Below are 25,958 nucleotides of genomic sequence, written 5' to 3' on the forward strand. Positions count from 1 at the left end.
CAAGAAGGGGACTATGACCAAATAGTTCACAAACTGAAACAAAACTTTGAAATTAAAGAGTTGGGGAACATTGCTCACTACCTAGGAATTCATATAGAGCGGGAAGAGGATAAAAGCTATCTTCTTAACCAAACTCAGAAAATTACAGAAATATTAGAACAGATTCACATGCAAGATGCAAAGGAAGTGAGAACACCAATGGAACCAGATTATCCGAAATACAATGGAACAGAAAATTTGTTACCTAACAATGATTACTACCACAGGGCAATCGGAAAATTGCTATACATTACCACGGTGACAAGAACAGACATTACTGTAGCAGTGGGAATACTTTGCAGAAAAGTCGCATCACCGTGTCAACGTGACTGGAACGCAGTAAAAAGGGTAATGCAATACCTAAATGGAACAAATCAGATGAAGCTGAGACTTCCAGCATCGTCAAACCCAAAACTGATTGGATATGTGGACGCCGATTGGGCTGGAGACACCACTGACCGCAAATCTGCAAGTTGTTACTTCTTCCAGTATGGACAAGGAACCATAAGCTAGTCAAGTCAGAAACAAGCGACTGTTGCACTCTCTTCAACTGAAGCGTAATACATAGCAGCAGCTTATGCATGTGAAGAAGCCATTTGGATTCGTCAGCTTCTACTAGACATGGGACTAAATATGTCACAACCCATACCCATCTTTAAAGACAATCAGGGATGCATAAAGCTCACACAATCTGAGAAGGTTAACCCAAGAACCAAGCACATTGATGTAAAATATCATCGGCTTAAGGACATGCAAGAACAAGGAGTTATTGACATTCAGTACTGCCCATCAGAGGAGATGACTGCAGACACACTCACCAAATCTTTGCCAAGGAAATGTCATTGTTTTCTACAAAGAGCCTGAATGTCGTATAATAATGCACATGCCGTTGAGAAGGGGTGTTGGAGATACAACTGCATGTACTTTATATAGTACTGAGTATTAACACCACTAGACCAGTAGATGGCACTGTAGCAAATACTAAGGTTAACAGTTATGTGTGTCTGTCTGAAAAACTTATTTTCTTTATCTCTTCCTCTTTCTTCACAACTGAGATATCTGCTGTTACAGTTTACTGAAATGCTCTGTATGCTTGCATCTTAATCCAGCCAAGTAAACCAAGTTCTGCCTCATCACAAGCTGCTAGTGTCTTCTCTAATACATAACCAACAGGGGGGAGGAGCCTTTTTTCTTTCAAGTTCCTATGTTGCACTATTTTTCATTCCCTTGTAGAAGTTGAGCTCTGTATGTGCCAACCCCATTTCCAGGCATGCTCCTGTCAAGCTTGGTGAAACAAAGGATTCTGATTCTGATTCTATTATGCTGTTTTATATTGCGTTCTTAAATGCACTTTGCTTTAATGGAACTCTGGAAGGTTTCCTTCCGAATGGCTGTACATTGTTTTGAAAAAAGCTTTAATAAAATGTATTTGAAAAAAATAATCTTTGGTCTTACCCAGTATAATGCTGGTTTCTATTTCTTTGCACTTGCATCTTCAGACTTGGAAGACCCATCTTCAGATTCCATATTAACATAACTCTGGTTGTTTATGTTCATCTGGTTTTCTTTGCAAAAGTTAACTGGAGTGGGCTGACAGTACCTTCCTTAGCAGATCGTATTTAATCTCTCTGCAATGACCAGCTCATTTTGGGTGGCCCTACACGATATACAGTGGCTTGCAAAAGTATTCGGCCCCCTTGAAGTTTTCCACATTTTGTCACATTACTGCCACAAACATGAATCAATTTTATTGGAATTTCACGTGAAATACCAATACAAAGTGGTGTACACGTGAGATGTGGAATGAAAATCATACATGATTCCAAACATTTTTTACAAATCAATAACTGCAAAGTGGGGTGTGCGCAATTATTCGTCCCCCTTTGGTCTGAGTGCAGTCAGTTGCCCATAGACATTGCCTGATGAGTGCTAATGATTAAATAGAGTGCACCTCTGTGTAATCTAATGTCAGTACAAATACAGCTGCTCTGTGATGGCCTCAGAGGTTGTCTAAGAGAATCTTGGGAGCAACAACACCATGAAGTCCAAAGAACACACCAGACAGGTCAGGGATCAAGTTATTGAGAAATGTAAAGCAGGCTTAGGCTACAAAAAGATTTCCAAAGCCTTGAACATCCCACTGAGCACTGTTCAAGTGATCATTCAGAAATGGAAGGAGTATGGCACAACTGTAAACCTACCAAGACAAGGCCGTCCACCTAAACTCACAGGCCGAACAAGGAGAGTGCTAATCACAAATGCAGTCAAGAGGCCCATGTTGACTCTGGACGAGCTGCAGAGATCTACAGCTCAGGCGGGGGAATCTGTGCATAGGACAACTATTAGTCATGCACTGACAAGAAGAAAGCCATTGTTAACAGAAAAGCATAAGAAGTCCTGTTTGCAGTTTGCCACAAGCCATGTGGGGGACACAGCAAACATGTGTAAGAAGGTGCTCTGGTCGGATGGGACCAAAATTGAACTTTTTGGCCAAAATGAAAAACGCTATGTGTGGCAGAAAACTAACACTGCACATCACTCCGAACACACCATCCCGACTGTCAAATATGGTGGTGGCAGAATCATGCTCTGGGGTTGCTTCTCTTCAGCAGGGACATGGAAGCTGGTCAAAGTTGATAGGAAGATGGATGGAGCCAAATAGAGGGCAATCTTGGAAAAAAACCTCTTGGAGTCTGCAAAAGACTTGAGACTGGGGCGGAGGTTCACCTTCCAGCAGGACAACGACCCTAAACAAAAGCCAGGGCAACAATGGAATGGTTTAAAACAAAACATATCCATGTGTTAGAATGGCCCAGTCAAAGTCCAGATCTAAATCCAATCGAGAATCTGTGGCAAGATCTGAAAACTGCTGTTCAGAAACGCTGTCCATCTAATCTGACTGAGCTGGAGCTGTTTTGCAAAGAAGAATGGGCAAGGATTTCAGTCACTAGATGTGCAAAGTTGGTAGAGACATACCCTAAAAGACTGGCAGCTGTAATTGCAGCAAATGGTGGTTCTATAAAGTATTGACTCAGGGGGCTGAATAATTACGCACACCCCACTTTGCAGTTATTGATTTGTAAAAACTGTTTGGAATAATGTATGATTTTCGTTCCACTTCTCACATGTACACCACTTTGTATTGGTCTTTCACATGGAATTCCAATAAAATTGATTCATGTTTGTGGCAGTAATGTGACAAAATGTGGAAAACTTCAAGGGGGGCCGAATACTTTTAAAAGCCACTGTAGCTCATTGCTTTATTGAGATACACAAGCCTCTTCACCACTACAAGATAACAATCCAGAATGTAGCATTTACCTGCCCAAAACCATGTAGGTGCAACAACTGTAGCAGCGGCCTGAAAAATGTGGCATTTACCTGCCTAAAGCGTTGCAGTTACAGTGACTATAGCAGACCTGAAATATGCGGCATTTACCTGCCTAAAACATTGTAGTTGCAGCCACTGTAGCAGCGGCCTGAAAAACCTGGCATTTTCCTGCCTAAAAACTCTTCTTTACCCTGTACTTTTGTGCACCCTCTTGCTCCCTGTACCACAGCATATCCTTCTGTGTCCTCTCTGTGCCTCCTGTTTTCCTGCGTGACCCCTCCTGTCTTCTTGTTCCTCCTTCTATCCACCTGTGCTCCCTCCTCCCAATCTGTGTCTCTTCCAATCTCCCTGTTCCCCCATTTACCTCCCTCTGTGCCTCCTCCTCTCCATCTGGTGCCTCTTCTCCCCCTGTGCCCCCTCTTGCCTCCTTTGTCCCCCTCTGTGCCTTTTTGTTTTTTACCATCTGGTGCCACCCCTTTCCCTGTGTTCGCCTTTTCCTGCTTCTGTCCCCTGTGTTTCTGTACTTCCTTTCCCCATGCCTCTATCTCCCCCACCACCACCACCACCACCACCACCACCACCACCACCACCATGTGCTTTCTCCTCTCCATCTGGTGCCAACTCATTCCCTGTGTTCTTCTTTGCCTGCTTCTGTCCCCCTGTGTACTTTCACCTCTCCTTCTGATGCTTACTCTCCCCCTGTGCCCCCTTTTAGACTTCTTCTGCCCTTCTGCCTCCCCCCCCCCATGTTTTCTCCTCTACAACTGGTGCCTCCTTTTCCCCTGTGCATTCATACTGTATGTGCTTCACCTCTCCCCATATGATGCATGACGTGCCCCCTCTTTGCCTCCTTCTCTCCCCCTGTGCCCCCTTCTGTCCCCCTCTGTGCCTTCTCCTCTCTATCTTTGCCCCTCTTTGCCTCTTCCTCTCAGGGGGACTTTGACACTTTGACACTCACTCATTACTTCTTCCTCCTCTCCTTCTCCATCTCATTTGGGACTCCAGTGGTATGTAGTCCTACAGCAGTTATTGTAAGATTACAAAAAATGACCGCCAGAGCATATACTATGACAATGTGGAGTACGGCAGCAATTTTTTGTAGTCCTGTAGTAACTATTTTGGGATTTTATACAGAACTAGTAAAAAGGCCCACCCGTTAAAAGTCGCTACCCCCCCTGCCCCGCAATGAGCGCACATACGCGTCCTGCTTGCTCATTCCCCACCACTGTCTGAAGTATATGCACACAGGGAGCTGCTTGCTTTGCCGTTGAAAAAAGCTGTTATTTCCAACAATGCAATGAAAACCTCTGTGAATCACAGACAGCAAACTGTCAGGTCCGGCCCTGTGTCCTAACTGCCCTGTCTGCGCACATACAAAAGTACAAAAAAGCCAGGGACACACAACCATTCAGTTGATGATGCAGGGACACTTGCATTTTATTGTATAGGATGGTAACAGTGCAGAGCAGCAACGGCCAGTAGGCCACAAGTACTTAAAGGTTATGCACAGCTTGGGGCCACTGGAGAAGGCTCGGCAGGCTGCATTTGGCCTACGGGGAAGACTTTGGAAACCACTGCTTTATTTGAAACTCCTTTATTACAAATTCTTCTCCACAAATAACCACAATCCCTTTCTTTTCTTCCTAAAAATACAGTTTACAAAGTATAACTGTACAAGAGGCCTCATTTTCCTGGCAATATTTCGGGAAACATTTTGAATGCTTGGCGCAGTTTTGTGAAGATTCCCATTTTAATCATTAATTTGTTTTAGCTCAATTACAGTGGGATGCGAAAGTTTGGGCAACATTGTTAATCATCATGATTTTCCTGTATAAATTGTTGGTTGTTACAGTAAAAAATGTCAGTTAAATATATCATATAGGAGACACACACAGTGATATTTGAGAAGTGAAATTAAGTTTACTGAACTTACAGAAAGTGTGCAATAATTGTTTAAACAAAATTAGTCAGGTGCATAAATTTGGAAATGAAATCAATATTTAGTATACCCTCCTGTTGCAAAAATTACCGCCTCTAATCTAGAGATGTTTTGTAAAGAGGAATGGTCCAAAATACCTTCACTCGCAATCTGTATAATATCTGCCCGCCTCTGGATATACTAGTGTATATTTTTTGGGGAGTCCTATCCAGGTTAGAGGTCCATCACTCCTCAACTGAATGATCCAAAAAAGAAATAATCCCGGCAGAACTCGACCCTCGACCACACGAGACATAAAAACAAGGCTTAATGAACATAAAAGCACCATACAGAACCCCCCTAAGGGGAAAGAAGGAGATATACAGACGAAAAAAGAATCCCCATTGGCGCGTCATTTCATAGAATTACGCCACAGAGTAACACAGATAAGATGGCAGGTATTAGAGGTAGTGCAGTATCGAGAAGGGATAGATCAGAGGAATGCCCTTTTAAGACGGGAGGCTTGCTGGATGGACAGGTTGGGGACTCAGGCACCAGGGGGGTTAAATGAGGATTTCAGCCTCAGATGTTTTTTGTAATCCTTTCCAATAATGTTGCTGCTCTTTCTTCTTTTACCCTAGTAAGGGATTTGTAACTTTAAGAATTGTGCCCACCCCTAAGAGGGGTGTGTGTTATTAGAGTGTCTATATATGTTTGTGAAAAGTATGTGAACTTCAGCATTTGATAAAGGGCTCTTGCCCGAAACGTCATGCTGTTGCATCGCTGTTGTACAGCTGCTACTAAGAAGCCAAAATACCTTCAACCAGAATCCAGGCTCTCACTGGGCTCCAAAATCTGCTGATGCTGAATGGAATCCATGCGTCCCTCAACTTTGACAAGATTCCCAGTACCTGCACTGGCCACAGAACCCCACAGCATAATGGAACCACCACCATATTTTTCTGTAGGTAGCAGGTGTTATTCTTGGAATACTGTGTGGTTTTTCCTGCATGCATAATGCCCCTTGTTATGCCCAAATAATTTTAGTTTCATCAGTTCCAAAATGAAGCTGGCTTGTCCAAATGTGCTTTAGCATACCTCAAGTGGCTTTGTTTGTGCTGTGGGCAGAGAAAAGGCTTCCTCTGCATCACTCTTGCATACAGCATCTCCTTGTGTAAAGTGCGCCGAATGGTTGAACGATGCACAGTGACTCCATCTGCAGCAAGATGATATTGTAGGTCTTTGGTACTGGTCTGTAGGTTGACTCTGACTGTTCTCACCATTCGTCACTTCTGTCTATCCGAGATTTTTCTTGGTCTGCCACTTCAAGCCTTAACTTGAACTGAGCCTGTGGTCTTCCATTTCCTCAATATGTTTGTAACTGTCGAAACAGACAGCTGAAATCTCTGAGACAGCTTTCGGTATCCTTCCCCTAAACCATGATGGTGAACAAGCTTTGTCTTCAGGTCATTTGAGAGTTGTTTTGAGATCCCCATGTTGCTACTCTTCAGAGAAAATAAAAGAGGAGGGAAACTTACAATTGACCCCCTTAAATACTCTTTTCTCATATTTGGATTCACCTGTGTATGTAGGTCAGGGGTCACTGAGCTTACCAAGCCAATTTGAGTTCCAATAATTCGTTCTAAAGGTTTTGGAATCAATAAAATTACAACAGTGCCCACATTTATGCACCTGCCTAATTTTGTTTAAACAATTATTGCACACTTTCTGTAAATCCAATAAACTTAATTTCACTTCTCAAATATCACTGTGTGTATCTCCTATATGATATATTTACCTGACATCTTGTATCGTAACAACCAACAATTTATATACAGGAAAATCATGACGATTAACAACGTTGCCCAAGCTTTTGCATCCCACTGTAATTTTGTGGAGGTATGGGATTGTCTGTGATTGTGCACACCCTCATTTATGCACAGTTTTTACAGCTGTAACATTTTACTTTGTGGACTACAAACAAAGCCTTTCCTAATTAATACTGAACTCTTGTAGCACTTAATCTGCTCCTGTTCTGTTCCTCTTTACCAATCTTTCCTTACACTACCAGTAACCAGAGAGTTAACTTTAGATTTATTTATTTATTTATATAGCACCAACATATTACGCAGTGCTGTACAGAGTATATTGTCTCGCCACTAACTGTCCCTCAGAGGGGCTCACAATCTAGTCTCTAGATTCTGATATAATGCATGTCATAGCTTGTTTACAACATACTGTATATCACCATGGATAAGCTACCTTTTTAACACCAAACTTTTGAGGTGTAAAGTGTGTTTGTGTGTGTGTGGGTGGGGGGGCTTATCCGTGGGTCATTTACTGTTGGTGATAAGTGTGCAGACCACCCATGCAAAGATAGCGTTGAAATGTGCTGCAGGATGCAATTGACTGCTCCGCCTCATCTTGCATACACACGTCTACCCAGCAATTTCTGAACTGGCACCCAGAGCTCCCGGCTCAATGCGCACTCTGCCTGAGGGGCTAGGGTACCACATTGGGTGAGAGGGGGAATGGCAAATCAGGAGATTGCAATTTTTGACCTTTTTTTTGGCCAAAAGTGGGAGACCCCCTCTTAGGCACAAGTTGGCATATGCACTCACAACATATTTCCTGAATATCTTGTACATAAACACATAAAAGTTTCTAACCTTCCAACCTCAGTTTTGTTTTGGAAGAACCAAGAAAATAAAAGTGCACTCATAAGCTAGAGGAAAGAGGGTGAAATACATGCATGAATTTCACATTTCTCTCTCATTCACAGCTTACCTCCCCCCCCCCCCTTCCTTTTCGAAATCGATAAAGAGAACATATTTTAGGTGTTTTTTTAATGGTTACTATCATCATTATTATAGTCATCATCACTTTTGCAAGTTAGACCTGCATACATTTAGCAAGTGATCACTTTTCTATTCTTTATGGTCTATACTGTATTTGGTTAGGCTTTCTGTCAATAATAACATTTGAATTGATGATTATTTTGAGGGGAAAAGGGTCATGCACAATACAGTAATTACAGCTAGCAATATTGGCTGGGCAAGCTGTGAGTCACCATTCTTAGTAATATATAATATGCTTGGACCTTTTACTTTGAGCTTCCTTATAAAAGTGTTAAATTAATTTAACGTCCCAACCCGGACAGAAAACTGTCACTTGCATACCTGATTTTTAACTCTTTCAGGCAGAGAAAGAAAAAAAGGAACACAGCCTAGTTATTTGTGTGCTTGGCACTATACATACATATGTCTATCTCATCATGTCACATGTCACCTCAGTTGTCCTTTACCAAAAAAAAAAAGAAGTCAATAACCTGGTTCTACTTCCAGTTTTAGTATACAGTATGATGTATTGCTTTACAATTAAAAATCAAAAATAACATAATAGCCCACCCCCCAAAGTAAAGCATATTGAAAAAAAAAAAAACTTACCAATTAGTTCTTTATTTCTGACATCTAAGGCCATATTCCGTAAAGCAGTTGCAACAGCACACACCACCCTGTCATTGTCTATTCGAAGGAGCTCCACTAAAATTGGTAGGCCTTTTTCTTTTCGGACAGCAGCACGAATATATATAGACCACTAAAAGAATTTAAAAGCAATGGTTTGTTTTAAGGTGATGACCACTATGTTATCATTAATCACATCAAAAATGATAGTTGTGCTTTAAAAATAATTAAATAACCATATACATAAAAAGATATTTATGGCTTTTGCAATGTTTGGGATTTCTCAATTTCATAGTTTCTTTTTTGTTTGGATATTGTTTCACAAATACTGTAAATGAAAATTGGGAACTGCATAACAGAATAAGATCACATTAAAGCACTTGTTCTTTTTCAGATGTACTGTAAATATTTTTGTGAGATGTATTTTTCGTTTCAAATATTCTTGCTAAGTTTCAAAAGCTTCCAAAATTTAGAAGAATATGGAGGCTGCCATATTTATTTCCTTTTGAATAATACCAGTTCACTGGCAGCCCAGCTGCTATATTTGGCTGCAGTAGTGTCTGAATAACACCAGAAATCTAATCTTATCATATCTGACAATAATGTCATAAAACACCTGATCTGCATATGCTTATAGGATTGGTCCAGGTCTCTGGAGGTCCCTTCACAATGGGAGTGGAGAGCCTGGGAGCCCAATAGTGTAGTAACGTCTGGTATTAAAGGGTGGGAGAGTGAGTCTTCTTTGGAGGTAAGACACCTCTTGCTATAATACCGTACAGTAATTATACTCAGACTCATTAGTAGAGAATCTGGGCGCCTCCCCAAACCTTTTTAACAGCTGCATATGCTTGTTCAGGATCAATGGTTAGAAGTATTAGAGGCAGAGGATCAGCAGGATAGTCACGGAACTGGTATTACTTGAACGGAAATAAATATGGCCTACATATCCCTCTCACTTTAGTTGTCCTTTAAAGGTAGAGACGTGAAGTATTTCAGGTTCCATACTTACCTGGGGCTCCCTTTAACCCCATTAGGGCCACTCGTCCCTCGTCACCTCCCTGTGTGGCTCCATTCCCAAGCAATTCAGCCTGAAAGCCTGGCCAAGTTGCGCTTCGTGGCGCATGCGTGACCCGGTGCACTTCCATGCTGTACTCTCGTCCCTGGGAGTGTTCTGCACCTGCACATATTGCTCTGAGGAAAGGAAGAGCGACGCGGAGCTCTTCCATCTGAAGGATGGAAGAGCTCCGCGCCTGGTCAGGCCAAGCATGCGCAACGAACCGCGACTCAGTCAGGCTTTCGGGCTGAGTTGCCAGGGACCAGTGCCACCAGGGAGATGGCAAGGTATGAGTGGCCCTAACAGTGCTTAAGGAAGCCCCAGGTACAGTAAGTATGGTACCTGAGACGCTTTCTGTCTCAGGTACTACCGAGTGAGGGACAAAAAGTAAAAGCTCCAGCATAAGAACAAACCAACAATTACACACAGCATACAATAGCCTACAATAACCACATTGCAATTATTTAACAAAGATCATTGCTCTAAGAGCTTTATTTCAAACCAGATAACTCATGGTGAACCAGAACCACTAGGTGAGTATAAGGGGTTAAAAAGAAGACAGAAAAGTCATCTTATGAAAAAGCAATGATTAATAGAAATGTATACTAGCAGAAAAAAGAGAGTTGGCTCTTGGGTGCATGAAAAGATTAAAAAGACTTTAATTTAATTAGAAAAACAGCTTTAGAAACATACAAAACATCATAATAACATAATAGAAATATATAAGAACAGGTAGCTCAAATAACCACGACAATTGCTTTCAGGAACTTAATGAGGCTGCAGTCCTCAAAAAAACAATCAAAAGGGGCCCAGAAAAAGCACCAGAAGATTATCTGCAACAGCATAGATTCTAATGGCCAGCAACAGCAGTTAGTAGGGCGAAGCAAGCGTGCATGCAGTCCAATGTCCCTCAATCGCAGGGGTAAATATCACTTCGTTGTATCAGCAGTTGTTAGGGCAAAGCAAGCATGCATGCAGTCCTAGTATCCCTCAATCGCAGGGATAAATATCACTTCGTTGTATCAGCAGTTAGTAGGGCAAAGCTAGCATGCATACAGTCCCAATGTCCCACAATCGCAGGGATAAATGCTGAAAGGTGCTTGACATGAGGCAAATAGCCAGATGAGACAACAGCAAATAGGATATAATGTTGGTTAAGCATCAGTGTCATTCAAGCAGCACGTGTCACGTATCACTTCATTGTGTCAGCAGTTAGTGCGGAAAGGCAAGCCAGCATGCACTCCACAATGTCCCTCAATCGCAGGGACACATGATGATAGCACTTGATATAAAACAAAAGGCAGGTATAAGCAGCGTGCAGCCAATGCACACAGATAGATCACTGCTGAGCGGCTCAGATGCAAGCGAGTGCCCAATCCATAGTTACCATCCTGTTGCTGATAGTTGCAATAGGTCCTGGAGCAATGTCGGGGAGAGCCAAGTGCTGTCAAAGGCCTGACATGTTTCGCCGCCTCTCGCGGCTTTTTCAAAGGCAGACAGCGGCAAGTATATCCATCACGCCGTAATGGCGTCTATATATGGGCTGTATCCGCCCCGGGCGCACCCATCCCCGTCCACGTCACCGCCACCACTCGGCGCCTGCGCCGGGAGGGCGCGCCACGCGACAGGCGTCGCAAGGCACGCCCCCCGCGTCCAGGCGGAAACGCGCGCAGCAAGCCGCCGGAACGCAATGCGCTCCACTCGGACATGACCACGGCGTCAGGAGGCAGGAAGAGGGCGGGACGGGGGAGCCCCGGGCGAATGAACAGACCAAGCAAAGCAAAAAAATAATAAAAATAGAAATGAAATAAACTGTCACAAAATAATCAAACCTGAAGACAAATGTACGTATTTATACATAAATAAAGTTGATCCTTATGATGCAGATCTTCTCCAATACCGATCATTTAGCATAAGTGGGAGCTCCGCGGGTCAGCTGCAGATAGAAAAGAGGCTAAGAACAGAGAAGGGGGGAGGAATATACCAAAAGGGGGGGAAGAGACAAGGAAATAGAAAAAGAAGGGGTAATGAGGGAAAGGGGGGAGGGGGGGAAAAAAAGGGGAGGAGGAAGGGGGAAAGAAAAAGAAAAAGAGAAGAAAAGAAGGAAAGAAAGAAAAAAAGGGGGGGGAAGAGAAGAGCAGGAGACACACGGCCGCCCCACAGCATGATCAGATATTCAAGCTGACCGACCCAAAGGAAATCAAAAGACCTAAGTAAATATAAACCAATAATTTCAAACCCCGAGGTAAGGGTAAAGAGGGTGGTCCGAAAAAATGTGTATATAAACACTAAGACTAGGCTTAGAAATGTCCAATCAAAAATTGGTCATAAACATTGTCACAGGGGAGGAAGAGTCGCGCGCAGGTCAAATGGACACAAGTGAAACTGGTGGACAGGGTGCAAGGGGAGGGGGGGAGGGAAATAGGGGGGGATGGGGAAATGGGGAAAGGAAAGGAAGGGGAGGGGGGGAAAGGAAAGGGAAGAGGAAAAGGGGAAAAGAGGAAAAAGGGGGGGAGGGAAAAGGGGGGGGGGGGAAGGGAAATGCAGTAGCCCAGACAAAACCAGTCCAGCCTAGCTGGACAGAAACACACGGTAGTTAATACTATCGTTTAGGCCCTTTGGTTCCGTTGCCCTTAAATTAAAAATCCATCTCGATTCTAATTGCAACAGTTTCTTGTCTATGTCCCCACCCCTTGGATGTATGTGGATTCTATCCAAGCCCACAAATTTAATAAAACTGGAATTACCCCTGTGTTCAAGATGTACATGTCTGGAGATAGGGGACTTGAAATTGCAAGTTGTGATGTCGCCAACATGGTCCTTGATTCTCTCCTTGAAAGCTCTTGTCGTCTTGCCAATGTAGAAACATCCACATTTGCAATACAGGAGATATATAACTCCGACTGTGTTGCAATTCACAAAGTGTTGCAACCACCATTCCCGGCCATTTGGCAACATCACTGTCTTGCCAACTAGGAGGTAGCGACAGTACACACACCCTCCACATGTGTAAGTCCCCGTCACTGGACAGTGTCTATTTGGTCCACTCTTACCCCAGAAATGGCTAGAGGTGAGTTTATCCCTTAATGTTTGGCCACGTCTATAGGTGACCTGGGGGATAGGAGATATAAATTCCCTAAGATTTCTATCGGATGTCAGAATGTGCCAGTGACGACGGAGAATGCCCTCCACCTCGCTCTTCTGATCATTAAATCGAGTGATCAGTCGTGTTATATTATTGTGATCAATTTCTTTGGGCTTTTTCACTAATAAATCAGTACGATCAGTAGCCTTAGCGCGTTTGTAGGCTTTTTTAAGCCATCTGTCTTTATAGCCCCGTTCCCTAAAGCGGGAACGTAATAATTTTGCTTCTTTCTCAAAAGCCACATCATCTGTACAATTCCGACGTAACCGAAGATATTGGCCCGTAGGTATTCCTCGTATCGTGTGCTCTGGGTGAGCACTACTGGCGTGTAGATAGGCATTAGATGCCGTGGGTTTACGGAATAATTGGGTGGATAGAAGTCCCTCCGCACTGACATCAATTCTGACATCCAAAAAAGGAATAGAGTGTGAACTACATTCCATAGTAAACCTAAGATTCCAATCATTTCGATTCAATATCAAAATGAATTCGTCCAAAAGGGCCTTACCACCCGTCCAGAACATGAGCACATCGTCAATATACCTATGCCACGATACAATGTGGCACAGGTACCCGACGAGCGCGTCATCCCCAAAGAGGTGTCGTTCCCAATCCCCCAGGTACAGGTTGGCAAGCGACGGGGCACACGTAGTTCCCATCGCCGCCCCCTGCACCTGGAGGTAGTGGGTACCATTAAACATGAAGACATTATTCTGCAAGATAAAAGACAGCAGATCTAAAATGAACTGGTTGTGCGGGGACTCATCAATTCCCATCTCCGAGAGAAATTTACTGACTGATCCGACTCCCTTATCCTGTGGGATACTGGAGTAGAGGGCCTCCACATCCAGGGTCACCAGAAGTGCATTCGTTGGAAGCTGTAAACCCTCCAAAGTACCTAACAAGTGAAGCGTGTCGCGTACAAAGGATGGTAGGCGGTGCACATGTGGTTGCAGATGTTTATCTACATACACACTGATTTTTTCAGTTAGAGAGCCGTTGCCCGAAACGATGGGCTGGCCAGGGGGTCTAGACGGATTTTTATGTATTTTTGGTAGGGCATAAAACGTTGGTACCACCGGGTGTTCAACCTTTAAGGTTGAACCAACTTCAGCTGTGATAATTCCTTTACCAACAGCATCATCAATAATGTCAAAGAGTGCCCGTTGATTCCTGATGACCCTGGATGCGGGGACCCTCCGATACCATTCCCCATTACTCAAAATCCTCTGACACATGTAGATATATTGTTCCGTGTTCATGACCACCACGTTCCCCCCTTTATCAGAGGGTTTAATGACAAGATCCCTTTTTTCCTGAAGCTCAGATAAAGCTGAAGCTTCACTTTCGGAAAGGTTAGTGCTTCTGTTCCTCTGGATCCATAGGTTCTGGATGTCTTTCTCCACCAGAGAAACAAAAGTATGTACACTAGGGCACAAAGTGGAAGGGGGGAACGCGGTAGATCTTGGACGGAATTGTTTGTTAATCTGCTCACTCATCATAGCATTAGATGCACTATATCCAAAAAGGTCTTCCTATTCCCCATAGTCACTTTCCTCACTTAATTTAACCAGGTCCATCAAGGCCCGGTAGTCACGATTAGACCAATCCTTCCAGTCAGTGATTACTCCCCCTAAAGGGGCCTCATTTTTCTTTTTACATAGAGTTTTGAGGGTAAGATTTCGTCCAAACAAATGAAGATCCTTCACAAAGTCGAACCGATCCAGATTCATGGTTGGACAGAACCCAAGGCCCTTTGACAGAAGGTCATTCACCCCCTGTGATAATACATGGCCTGATATATTTACAACTTGCATATTTTTATGATTACTGGATTGATTCGTATGGGAAGGAGCTATCAATTCTACATGTTCGGTTCCCCGTCCTCCCCTAAAAAAATAGAGGAGGACTGAGAATCCGAGCCACCACATGCTCCCAAGATGGGCTCACTCTCCTCCTCTTTTATTTATCATTTATTGATAGGATTAGGAATCTATACAAAAACCAAAATGCCCAAGTCATAACCAATTCTCATATAGGAAACGTGTTTCCCATATCTAATGGGGTAAGACAGGGCTGTCCCCTGTCACCAGGACTTATCAACATATGCCTTGAGCCTCTGATTCAAAAGATTCACAATGAAGGTTTAATAAAGGGAATAAAGACAGGGGAAGAGGATATAAAAATCCTGGCATATGCAGATGACATACTACTGACATTAAGAGAACCTATAACTTCACTGCAAAAATGTCAGGAGATTATTGATAAATTTGGAGCCTGTTAAAATTTCAAAATAAAAGGAAAAAAACATAATTTTAGATTTAGGCTGTTTGACCGAAACTAAGGAAAAAATTTAAGATTTTAGTGACTTCAGATGAAAACGTGGTTAAATATCTAGGTATTCACCTAAGTCAAGAAATAAACAACTTGTTTATTCTGAATTTTAAGAATATGATTAAGGAAAACAAGGGAAAATTGAATGGGTGGGACCGTCCATATTTTAGCCCATTGGGAAGGGTGGCCATTATAAAAATGTTAATACTGCCGAAAATTCTGTTTGTTATGCAGTGCCTCCCTATTTTCCTCCCTAGCACATGGTTTAAGGACTGGCATAGGCTGTTCCAAGAATTTACCTGGGCAAAATCCAACCGTAGGATCAGTTACAAAACCATTAGTAGGGACAAAAAAGGAGGAGATGTGTCTGCTCCGGATATTTTGGATTATTATAAAAGCATACTACTATCTAGAGTTCTAGACTGGAAAAAATAAATATCTTCAAAAATAAGAAATAAAGTTTGAACCTTACTGGAAAAGGAGGAAATTGACCTAGAGTTGTTTTTTTCCTGGCACCCTACAAATATAAATAATCTGATTCACTCTACGACTCACCCTCTCATAAAGCCTACATTAAAAACCTTATATGCTTTAATTATACAGTGGCAGAAAAAGACAGGGCTCTCCCACTTCACCACTCTGAGGGATAATCCAGATTTCCCTCCAGCATCTACCCCTCGCTGGCTTGTAGTGAACAGCATTGCACAGGACACACGTGTGCTGCATATGCTGGGAAATGAAGAGTTAAAGATCCCTAGTGTGTTGAACGAATCTAAAAATGCAGAAGCATGGTGGCAGAAACAAGTCAAAAGCTACTTAAACAGGAATAAGCCCATCAGGAGAGAACTTAATGATATAGAGAAATTCCTCCTTTTCTGTAAAAGACCTCCAAAAACAATATCAGTATTGCATGACTTTTTGGCACTCTCAAAATATGATGAACCTCCACCATATTGTAATAAATGGGAAATAATGTTAAATACCTCCCTTGGAAAAAAATGGCCCCAAATCTGGTCTAACATCTGGAAGATTCCAGACAGTGACTTACAAATGCTACAACATAAAATAATAACAAGGTGGTATTTTACACCAGCACAAGCAGGGAAGCTGTCTACTTCAACTGATATTAAATGCTGGAGATGCGGATTAGGAAATGGAGGTTCACATGTGGTGGGATTGTCCAATAATGGAAAGCCTTTGGAAAGAATTTATCCAAATTGGTAGGAGTGTTATAGACCATAACTTTTGCATTTCTGCCACCACTGCTATACTGGGTATAACAGATCAAGAAGAAAGCAGGGAGAGCAGTTTTTTGAAGGAAATAGGCACTTTAGTGGTTAAAAACATATTAGCGAAACATTGGAAAAGCTCAGAAGCCCCAGTATTTTCTGAATGGCTTATGAGAATGGAAGATCTGTGTGAAAGCCCAGGGATGGATATGTATGAGATAGTTTCAAATCAATTCATAGCTATGAGAGAAATTTGGAAGGCACTGAAACCCTAGAGAGGAGAGAGGAAAAATCAAAAGAGGGAGACCGAAGAGTAGCGCAGTGTATGTGTGTATATGACTGTGATCTAAGTTTCAATGAAAAGTTGAATGAAGAATGCATGGAGGTATGGATGTGTGTCAGTTGGAAGGGGCAAAAAAAAATAAGTGTGTGGTGCTGCTCATGGTTGTTTGTGTCCGTGGTGGGTCTTGACTTGGGGTTGCTTATGGTCAGCTGGAGGGTGTTTTGTCTTGTTTTGTTTTCTTTTGTTTTTTTGTTTTGGCAGAGGGTGGCATGTGGTGGGGCGGTGTGCGGGAGGCACTATTGTGGAGGGAGAGCATTTCTCGGCTTTTGTGTGCATTTGAGTGGAGAGTGTCCAGTCCGGGATTATTTGCACCCTTCTCAATGGTCAATGGAGAGGCCTTTATTGGCTATTGTAGCGGCCAGACACTTACTATGATAGCAGACCAGCTTTTTGCATGTAGGACAGGTATGTCTGCCCTTTTATCCTTGGTAATGAGCTTCATATCTTCCTGGTTGAAGGGTCTTCTTGCCATCACCCTGATCTGTTGGCTCCCTCCAAAGATTCTCGGTTGGATCTGGGTCGGAACCTTGGCTGGACCGCTCCAAGACGTTGGTGTTGTTGTCTGTTGACCAATACTGCACTACTTTTGCTGTTTGTTTTTGATTAATGTGATGCTGAAATGTCCACTGGTGCCCGGGGCCGGGTTGCTCTGCAGATTGCCTGGTGGTATCGTTGAGAGTCCCCATGTTCTGCTCTTTTTTCATGCTGCCATTTGCTGTGGTTGAGTTCCCTGCTCCATTGGCTGAGGGGTAGCCTCGGGGCATTACGTTCCGCCACCATGTTTGACAGTGGGGATGGTGCTCTTTAGATTTAAGATTTTTTTTTTACACTAAATGAAGGAAACAGCATTGTGACCGGGCGATTCAATTGTTGTTTCATCTGACCATGACACAGAGGACCACGGGTCTTCCTCCTTGTCTGGATGAGCATTTTGCAGGGGCCAAGCGAGCTTTTGTGCCTTATCTGGAGAAGCGGCATCCTCCTTTGGTCCGCATTTGCGGGGCCCAGTGGCGTGTGGTGTCCGGTGGATTTATTTGCCTTGGGACGTTGCCACTAGCGGAGCCTGGGCTCGCTGGGGTGGCCTTAGTGGTGATCCTTGGGTTCTTTCCCGCCTCTCATTGTCCTCTTGGTCGGTGTGGGTGTTGTTTTTGGCCTCCAGCTGCGTTCTATGGGGTTTTCCAAACTGGGGAAGATCTTGTGTTTTTTTTTCTCTTTGCAGTGTGGCCGCTGGAACTTGGAGGCATTTGGGGATGGCCTTGTGGCCCTTTCCTGGCTAGGAGCGACTGTGGTGTGACCGGCCGCTGACCGGCTGCGGAGAGCTGCTGCTTTGCACCTGTTGAGCTGGTTGGCACAGCCCGGTTGGTCGTGGTGGTTGGGATGCCTTGGCACAGTTTGGAGTTTATGGAGTGGTGTGGAGCTTTGGATTGTCCCACTGTGGAAGTTTGTGGAGGGTGTGGATGGTTTTGGGCTGGGCGCTTTCTGCTCGGATGTGGGTGGGGGCTGTTTGTTTGTTTATTTATCTATTTATTTTTCCTTCTCTGTGGTGCCTCTTGTGCATCGCCCTGTTGTCTCCCTGTGGGTGCCTGTATCTGTTACTGTCGGGAAGCAGCTTGCTGGCTGGACGGAGGTGACTTAAGGTCGGGGTTGCCGGGGAGGGGGTGATTAGGGACATCGCTGAATGGGTGTGTGGATATGTAGTGCACTATTTATTTTAATATACAGCATAATCACTGTATCACCTCATGTTGGCTGTTATTATTGGTATTTTCTTTTGATTATCATTAATAAAATACAACTCTTCAAACTGTGATGCAAACTTTACCCAACATGAGGAGCACTGCTGTGAAGCCTTAAAATCAGTTGGGATATACCCTGTAGGTATGCGGAGTTTGAAAGAAAAAGAAAAAAAAGAAAAAGTACCAAAAGGTAGGTGAAAAATTACTGTCTTTCTTGCTGGTGGCTTCAAAAGGCATTTTATTTATTGCATTTATAAATTGCCAACATATTACGCAGCGCTGATGCGCTTATAATGTTAAAATATCACCTAGGAAAAACTTAGGAGAGAAAGTGCATTGGATGGGGGCCACAGTGTTTCTCTCCCAACAAGCTGAGCTAAGGGAATTCCCTTAGCTCAGCTTGTAGCATTGCCAGACACAGGCTGGGGGATGTAATGACTAGTCTGTGATTTGTCCACACAGGAGCATCTTGCTAGCAAGTAAGGATTGAAGCATGCCAGCCACATACATATGTAGCTTACTTTTCTTCCATGATAGCACCATCATTTGGACAATCTTCTCTGTTTAAAAGCCTTTGAGTTGTTTGTGATGTTGATCCAATTGGTTCCTATCATTTCTGAACTAATTTGCCATAGCCCGGTTTCACACTGCTAATCAGCATTTTTTTTTCTGCGGTGCGCTGCAAGGGAGAGGCCTTTGGGAATGTCTGTGTTAATAGGCAGTAATCCACATCTGGCAGCAGGCTTTGGTGGTAAAAACAGGCGAACGCACCACGCTAGAAAGAAGCCTGAATTATATCAGCTGAGTCAGGCAAAAAATATCTAAAGCTTGCTATACACATTGATTTTGACCAGTTTGTTCACAACTTAACGCAGTACATCCTGAGAAAGAAATGTAGGCGGGGCGAAATATGTTGACATGAAGCTGCGTCCTAACTGCATCTGAGTCTGGCTGGAGTGTGGCTGTTACTGGCCATGCAGGGTACTGGCTAGCGTTCTCAAGGAGAGGCTCTTTGGCAAGGGGCCACTCTTTTAGCTATGAACGGCTGCCTGGAGCAGCCGCCATGGAGACCGGGACGCTGCAAGGAGGGAGCATGCAGCTGTTCCCCTTCCGCTCACAGGCAATCATTGCTGCCAGTGGATGCAGGACGCCGCACAGAGGGAAGCCACAGCTGGTCCCCACGACTTCTCCCAGCCTCTCACTGCACATGGGACATGCCACGGCAGGTTAGTACTTTCAGTACTGCTGCCCCTCTTGCAGGGCCTCAGCTTTCTCTCACTCCACGACCTATCGACCAGGCCTCATCCACGATTTCCCGTGGCTCCATCTTGGCTGACAATCATCTTTGTACTTCACAACCCCATTCTCTGCGAGTTGCTAGGCCACTACGGCTGACTCTGCTCCCAGCCCAGCCACCAGTGCTATTCCACCTTCCCGCGGGGCTGCCTGGCGAACCAGCAACACCACCACCACATTACATGCAGGAGACCATAAAGGTCCCTAGACGGCTGGCGCGGCCACCCACATCCACTTACCACTGGAATGCCCAGCCGTCTGGCTCCTCCGTCGCACACTAGGCCTCTTCCATCCACCGACTGCCCCAGCCACTCTGCAAGGCAGGTAGCCAAGTTCTGCTGCAGCCATGCCACCGCTCCAGTGACTCCATGACCTGCAAGGACCCACAGTGGCTCCAGGACCCTGCTTCATCCACCAGTGTGTTGGATTCTCTTTGGCCCCAAGGGGGTTAATAAATGAAAACGTATAAACAGTAGCCAAAGGGGATTTACTTTTCACTGCTCTTCACCTTCTCTCGCTTTATTTTTCTCTCTCTCTGCAGGGCAGAGACTGCGGGGCATCTGATGAAAAATATCACTGAATAAGCGTTTTGAGTGCCAAGATGGCAGTGGATTGCCCCCTGGCCCTTCTCCTGGGTCCTCCTTGCTGTATCCTCTATCTATGCCTTTAGTCTATGCACATGCACTGTACCTACTGTATATAAGTGTATGCACTGTAAGCTAAATGTCCATTACTGTACCATCATGACCCTGTTTCGCCAAAACTCTTGTTGTACTTAGCGAAATAAACATGATTCTGATTCTACCAATTGGAGGCTACCAGGGGCGTAACTAGAAATCACTGGGCCCCCCTGCGAAAATTTGGATGCCCCCTCCCCCATAGGTGCCAAATAATCATGATGGGGCAGCGTTTCACTATAAAATAATTGTAATGAGGCAGCATTTCACCATAAAATAATCGTAATGCAGCAATGTTTCGCCAGAACTTAATCGTAAAGTGGGCAGCATTTTACCATAAAATAATCTTAAAGTGGGCAGCATTTCACCATAAAGTAATTGTAAAGTGGGCAGCAGTCACCAGAAAATAATCATAAAGTGGACAGCAGTCATCAGAAAATAATCGTAATGTGGGCAGCAGTCACCAGAAAATAATCGTAAAGTGGGCAGCATTCACCAGAAAATCATAATGTGGGCAACATTCACCAGAAAATCGTAATGTGGGCAGCAGTCACCAGAAAATCGCGATGTGGGCAGCATTCACTAGAAAATCGCAATGTGGGCAGCATTCACCAGAAAATCGTAATGTGGGCAGCATTCACCAGAAAATCGCAATGTGGGCAACAGTCACCAGAAAATCGCAATGTGGGCAGCGTTCACCAGAAAATCGTACAGTGGGCAGCAGTCACCAGAAAATCGTACAGTGGGCAGCAGTAACCAGAAAATCATACAGTGGGCACCAGTCACCAGAAAATAGTACAGTGGGCAGAAAAAACAACTCACTCACCTGGCAGAAGCTACCAGGGGCGTAACTAGAAATCACTGGGCCCCCCTGCGAAAATTTGGATGCCCCCCCCCCCCATAGATGCCAAATAATCGTGATGGGGCAGCGTTTCACTATAAAATAATTGTATTGGGGCAGCATTTCACCATAAAATAATCGTAATGCAGCAATGTTTCGCCAGAAATTAATCGTAAAGTGGGCAGCATTTCACCATAAAATAATCGTAAAGTGGGCAGCATTTCACCATAAAGTAATTGTAAAGTGGGCAGCAGTCACCAGAAAATAATCATAAAGTGGACAGCAATCATCAGAAAATATTAGTAATGTGGGCAGCAGTCATCAGAAAATAATCGTAATGTAGGCAGCAGTCACCAGAAAATAATCGTAAAGTGGGCAGCATTCACCAGAAAATCGTAATGTGGGCAGCAGTCACCAGAAAATCGTAATGTGGGCAGCATTCACCAGAAAATCGCAATGTGGGCAGCAGGCACCAGAAAATCGCAATGTGGGCAGCGTTCACCAGAAAATCGTACACAGGGCAGCAGTCACCAGAAAATCGTACAGTGGGCAGCAGTAACCAGAAAATCATACAGTGGGCACCAGTCACCAGAAAATAGTACAGTGGGCAGAAAAAAACAACTCACTCACCTGGCAGAAGTCTCCGCTCCCGGCCGGCCTCTGGTGTGCAGATCTCCCGACGATCCTCCTGAAGCACATCTCCCGTGCTGACAGGCAGACTGCAGGGCTATGGCAAGATGGTGCCCGAAGCTCTGTACTGGAACCACAAATAGTCTCCAGTGCAGGGCTTCAGCAGCCATCTTTCCATAGCCCTGCTCTGCCTCCCGGGAGACTGCAGGCTGTGGAGAATGAACTGGCACGGCATCTATTAGATGCCGCGGCCAGTTCCACACCTGGCTGGAGGGTTGCATCCTGCGGCTGATGGGGTTGCATCTCCAGTAGTTACGCCGGTGGAAGCTACTTACTATCACTGAAGGCAACAAAGAATCTATAACTGGACTGGTAACAATACTATGACCATGTGATACTGCAATGTATGTTGAGCTGCTATATACATAGGGGACAATCACTTTATATACAACAGTGGGTGGAGGATATTATTGCAGTTTCCGTCCACGCTATAGCACATATCTAACAGGGATATGTGAGGGAGCAGGCTGGTGTTGTACTTTATACTGGTTGAACTCGATGGACGTATGTCTTTTTTCAACCAAAATAACTATGTAACTATGTAACAGCAATATTTTGTTGAGACTGTGGCCAGGGATTGTTGTAATCCATTTAGACAATTTGGACTAAGAACCTCACTTTTTAGTATAATATGCAGCCATGGCTGAGCTGAGTAGCCACTAAATCCTGCCCACACTATAGCAAAATTTTCATAGCAGACTTCCGGATTCGGCGTTGAGCGGGATGGTGGCTTGAGCTCAAAGCTCCATCCCATCCATCTTGTGCAAAGCCTCTCCGCACTTGTACAGGAGAGTGAACGGCCACGGATGCCCACCGATGTTGGCAGAGGCGGCCTTAGAGTATGCGGGGCCTGGGGCGAGTGTCACATGTGGGGCCTAGAGCCATAAGTGTAGGCCATATACCGTATCGCCACGTTCATGGACGTATCCGCCTTTAATGCAGTATTCCTTATTATTATTGTTTGAAAACAATTATGTCAGGTAAAGGCCACTAAGCCAACCAATATAAAAACAAACATTTGCATGGTGGTTTTAAGTGCAGGGGTGGGGGAGCTCATGCTTCAATTAATTTGGAAATTCTAAGGTTCATGTTTCACAAAATTCACATTGTTGTAGTAACTTTTGTCTTGCAAAATTCAGCAAATTCAGCAATCATGAGGCCCCCAAAATGACCAACTCAGCAATCATGAGGCCCCCAACAAGACAAATTCAGCAATCATGAGGCCCCCAACAAGACAAATTCAGCAATCATGAGGCCCCCAACAAGACAAATTCAGCAATCATGAGGCCCCAAACAAGACAAATTCAGCAATCATGAGGCCCCCAACAAGACAAATTCAGCAATCATGAGGCCCCCAACAAATCATGAGGCCCCCAACAAGACAAATTCAGTAACCATGAGGCCCCCAACAAGACAAATTAAGCAGTCATGAGGCACATAAATATACAGCATTTCACATAAATAGGCAGAATGCCCCCTTAATATGGTAGACACCTCTCACCTGGCAGCAGTTCCCCAAAATACACTCAATCTGACAGCAGTGGTTCCCCAAAAATAGGTAGCCCCAGGTCTATAGGTGTCCCTAGAATAGGTGGCCAGCGGTATAGATGTCCCCAGAATAGGTGGCCAGCGGTATAGATGTCCCCAGAACAGGTAGCCAGGGGTAGAGCTGTACCCAGAACAGGTAGCCAGGGGTATATGTGCCCAGTATATGTAGGCAGGGGTATATGTCCCCAGTATATGTAGCCAGGGTATATGTGCCCAGTATATGTAGTCAGGGGTATATGTGCCCAGTATATGTAGTCAGGGTTATTTGTGCCCAGTATATGTAGGCAGGTGTATATGTGCCCAGTATATGTAGGCAGGTGTATATGTGCCCAGTATATGTAGGCAGGTGTATATGTGCCCAGTATATGTAGGCAGGTGTATATGTGCCCAGTATATGTAGTGGTGGGTATATATCCCCAGTATATGTAGCCTGGGGTATATGTGCCCAGTATATGTAGCCAGGGGTATATGTGCCCAGTAAATGTAGGCAGGGGTATATGTGCCCAGTATATGTAGCCAGGGGTATATGTGCCCAGTATATGTAGCTAGGGGTATATGTCCCCAGTATTTGTAGTCAGGGGTATATGTCCCAGTATATGTAGTCAGGGGTATATGTCCCCAGTATATGTAGGCAGGTGTATATGTGCCCAGTAAACGTAGCCAGGGGTATATTTGCCCAGTATATGTAGCCAGGGGTATATGTGCCCAGTATATGTAACCAGGGGTATAGGTGTCCCCAGTATATGTAGCCAGGGTGTATATGTCCCCAGTATATGTAGCCAGGAGAATATGTGCCCAGTATATGTAGCCAGGGGTATATTTGCCCAGTATATGTAGTCAGGGGTATATGTCCCCAGTATTTGTAATCAGGGGTATATGTCTCAGTATATGTAGTCAGGGGTATATGTCCCCAGTATATGTAGGCAGATGTATATGTGCCCAGTATATGTAGCCAGGGGTATATTTGCCCAGTATATGTAGCCAGGGGTATATGTGCCCAGTATTATTATTATTATTCTTTATTTATAAAGCACCAACATATTCCGTGGCGCTGTACAATGTAAGAAAACAAACAAGGGATACATAATGATACAGACAATGATATACATCAAATATGAACACTGATACAAGATACAGCACTGCTTATTACAATTTGATTTAACATGATGACTAAAATGTATAAATGTCTAACAGTGTGTAAGCAATTAAATTAATAACATTCCATGACACAAAAGGGTGAGAGGCCTGCCCTTGCGAGCTTACAATCTAAAGGAAATATATGTAGTATATGTAGGAAGTATATGTAGCCAGGGGTATATGTCCCCAGTAGATGTAGTTAGGGGTATAGGTCCCCAGTAGATGTAGCCAGAGGTATATATCCGAGTATATGTAGCCAGAGGTATATGTCCCAGAATAGGTAGCCAGGTGTGCCCCCAGCAGGAGGGGAGCAGCGTAGTGAAAGGAGAGCTGTGGGCACAGTGGGGAAGGGGGGCCATCCCTCACCTTAGGGGCTCTCCCTCCCTCGCTCTCCCCTCAGGAACTAATGTGCGGGTGGCTGGCTGGCAGCGAGCGGAACTTACCTCTGTCTCGTCGCAGCGCGGGATGATTTGCCACTAGTCTGGTCTGATCCAGACCAGAGCATCGGCACCAGAACTTCCGGCGCTGGAGCGAGACAGAGGTGAGTTCCGCCCACTGCCAGCCAGCCACCTGCACATTAGTTCTGGACAGGAGAGCAAGGGAGGGAGAGCCCCCTAAGGTGAGGGAAGGAGGGGGAAGTTGGCCCCCCTTCCCCACCATCTGCACAGCTCTCCCTCTTCTCTGCTCCCCTCCTGCTGGCCGCACGGCACGCCGCTGGGGGTGCAGCGGGCGGTCAGGCGAGCGGTCGGCAGCCCGCAGTGTGAGGCCTCTTCAAGTGCGGGGCCTCTTCAAGCGTGGGGCCTGGGGCGATTGCCCCACTTGCCCCCCCCCCAAAGGCCGGCTCTGGATGTTGGAGATCTCGGAAGCCTTCGACATGAATTGGAATGTAACCCAGTCCACGGACAAAAAAACGCCAAGGGCTGTGAAATCTGGTGTCAGAGGTGCAGCCAGCGAATCATGGGCAGATATTTTCTATGATCACAGATTAGCCGTAATTCATGAGCATTTTTCCACTATTCCGCTTCAGTATTCGATGCCGTGATTGATTCTGGATCACGGAAATCGACCACGGCAATGCCATGAATAAGAATATACGGAACACATTCACGGTCATGATCGCGGTGGGTAAAGCTGTGATTAGGTCGTGATTAGCGGAAATGGGCAGAAATGACATCC

At 44.6% G+C, this 25,958-nt stretch overlaps 1 protein-coding gene across 14 annotated transcripts in view; it reads right to left on the minus strand.

Annotated features, from left to right (window-relative positions):
* The window catches only part of CTNND2 (catenin delta 2), a 2,713,436-nt gene that overhangs the window by 951,968 nt on the left and 1,735,510 nt on the right, over positions 1–25,958 (minus strand). For all 14 annotated transcript variants that reach the window (XR_011020838.1, XR_011020837.1, XM_068236432.1 and 11 more), the window contains one exon: positions 8,735–8,885. Coding sequence is in view for 12 of the 14 variants with exons in the window: in XM_068236432.1 (XP_068092533.1) it covers positions 8,735–8,885 (151 nt within the window). In the remaining 2 variants the exon portion in view is untranslated. The remainder of the gene's footprint in view (positions 1–8,734; positions 8,886–25,958) is intronic.

Source organism: Hyperolius riggenbachi, chromosome 5, assembly GCF_040937935.1.
Source record: "Hyperolius riggenbachi isolate aHypRig1 chromosome 5, aHypRig1.pri, whole genome shotgun sequence".
Taxonomy (NCBI): domain Eukaryota; kingdom Metazoa; phylum Chordata; class Amphibia; order Anura; family Hyperoliidae; genus Hyperolius; species Hyperolius riggenbachi.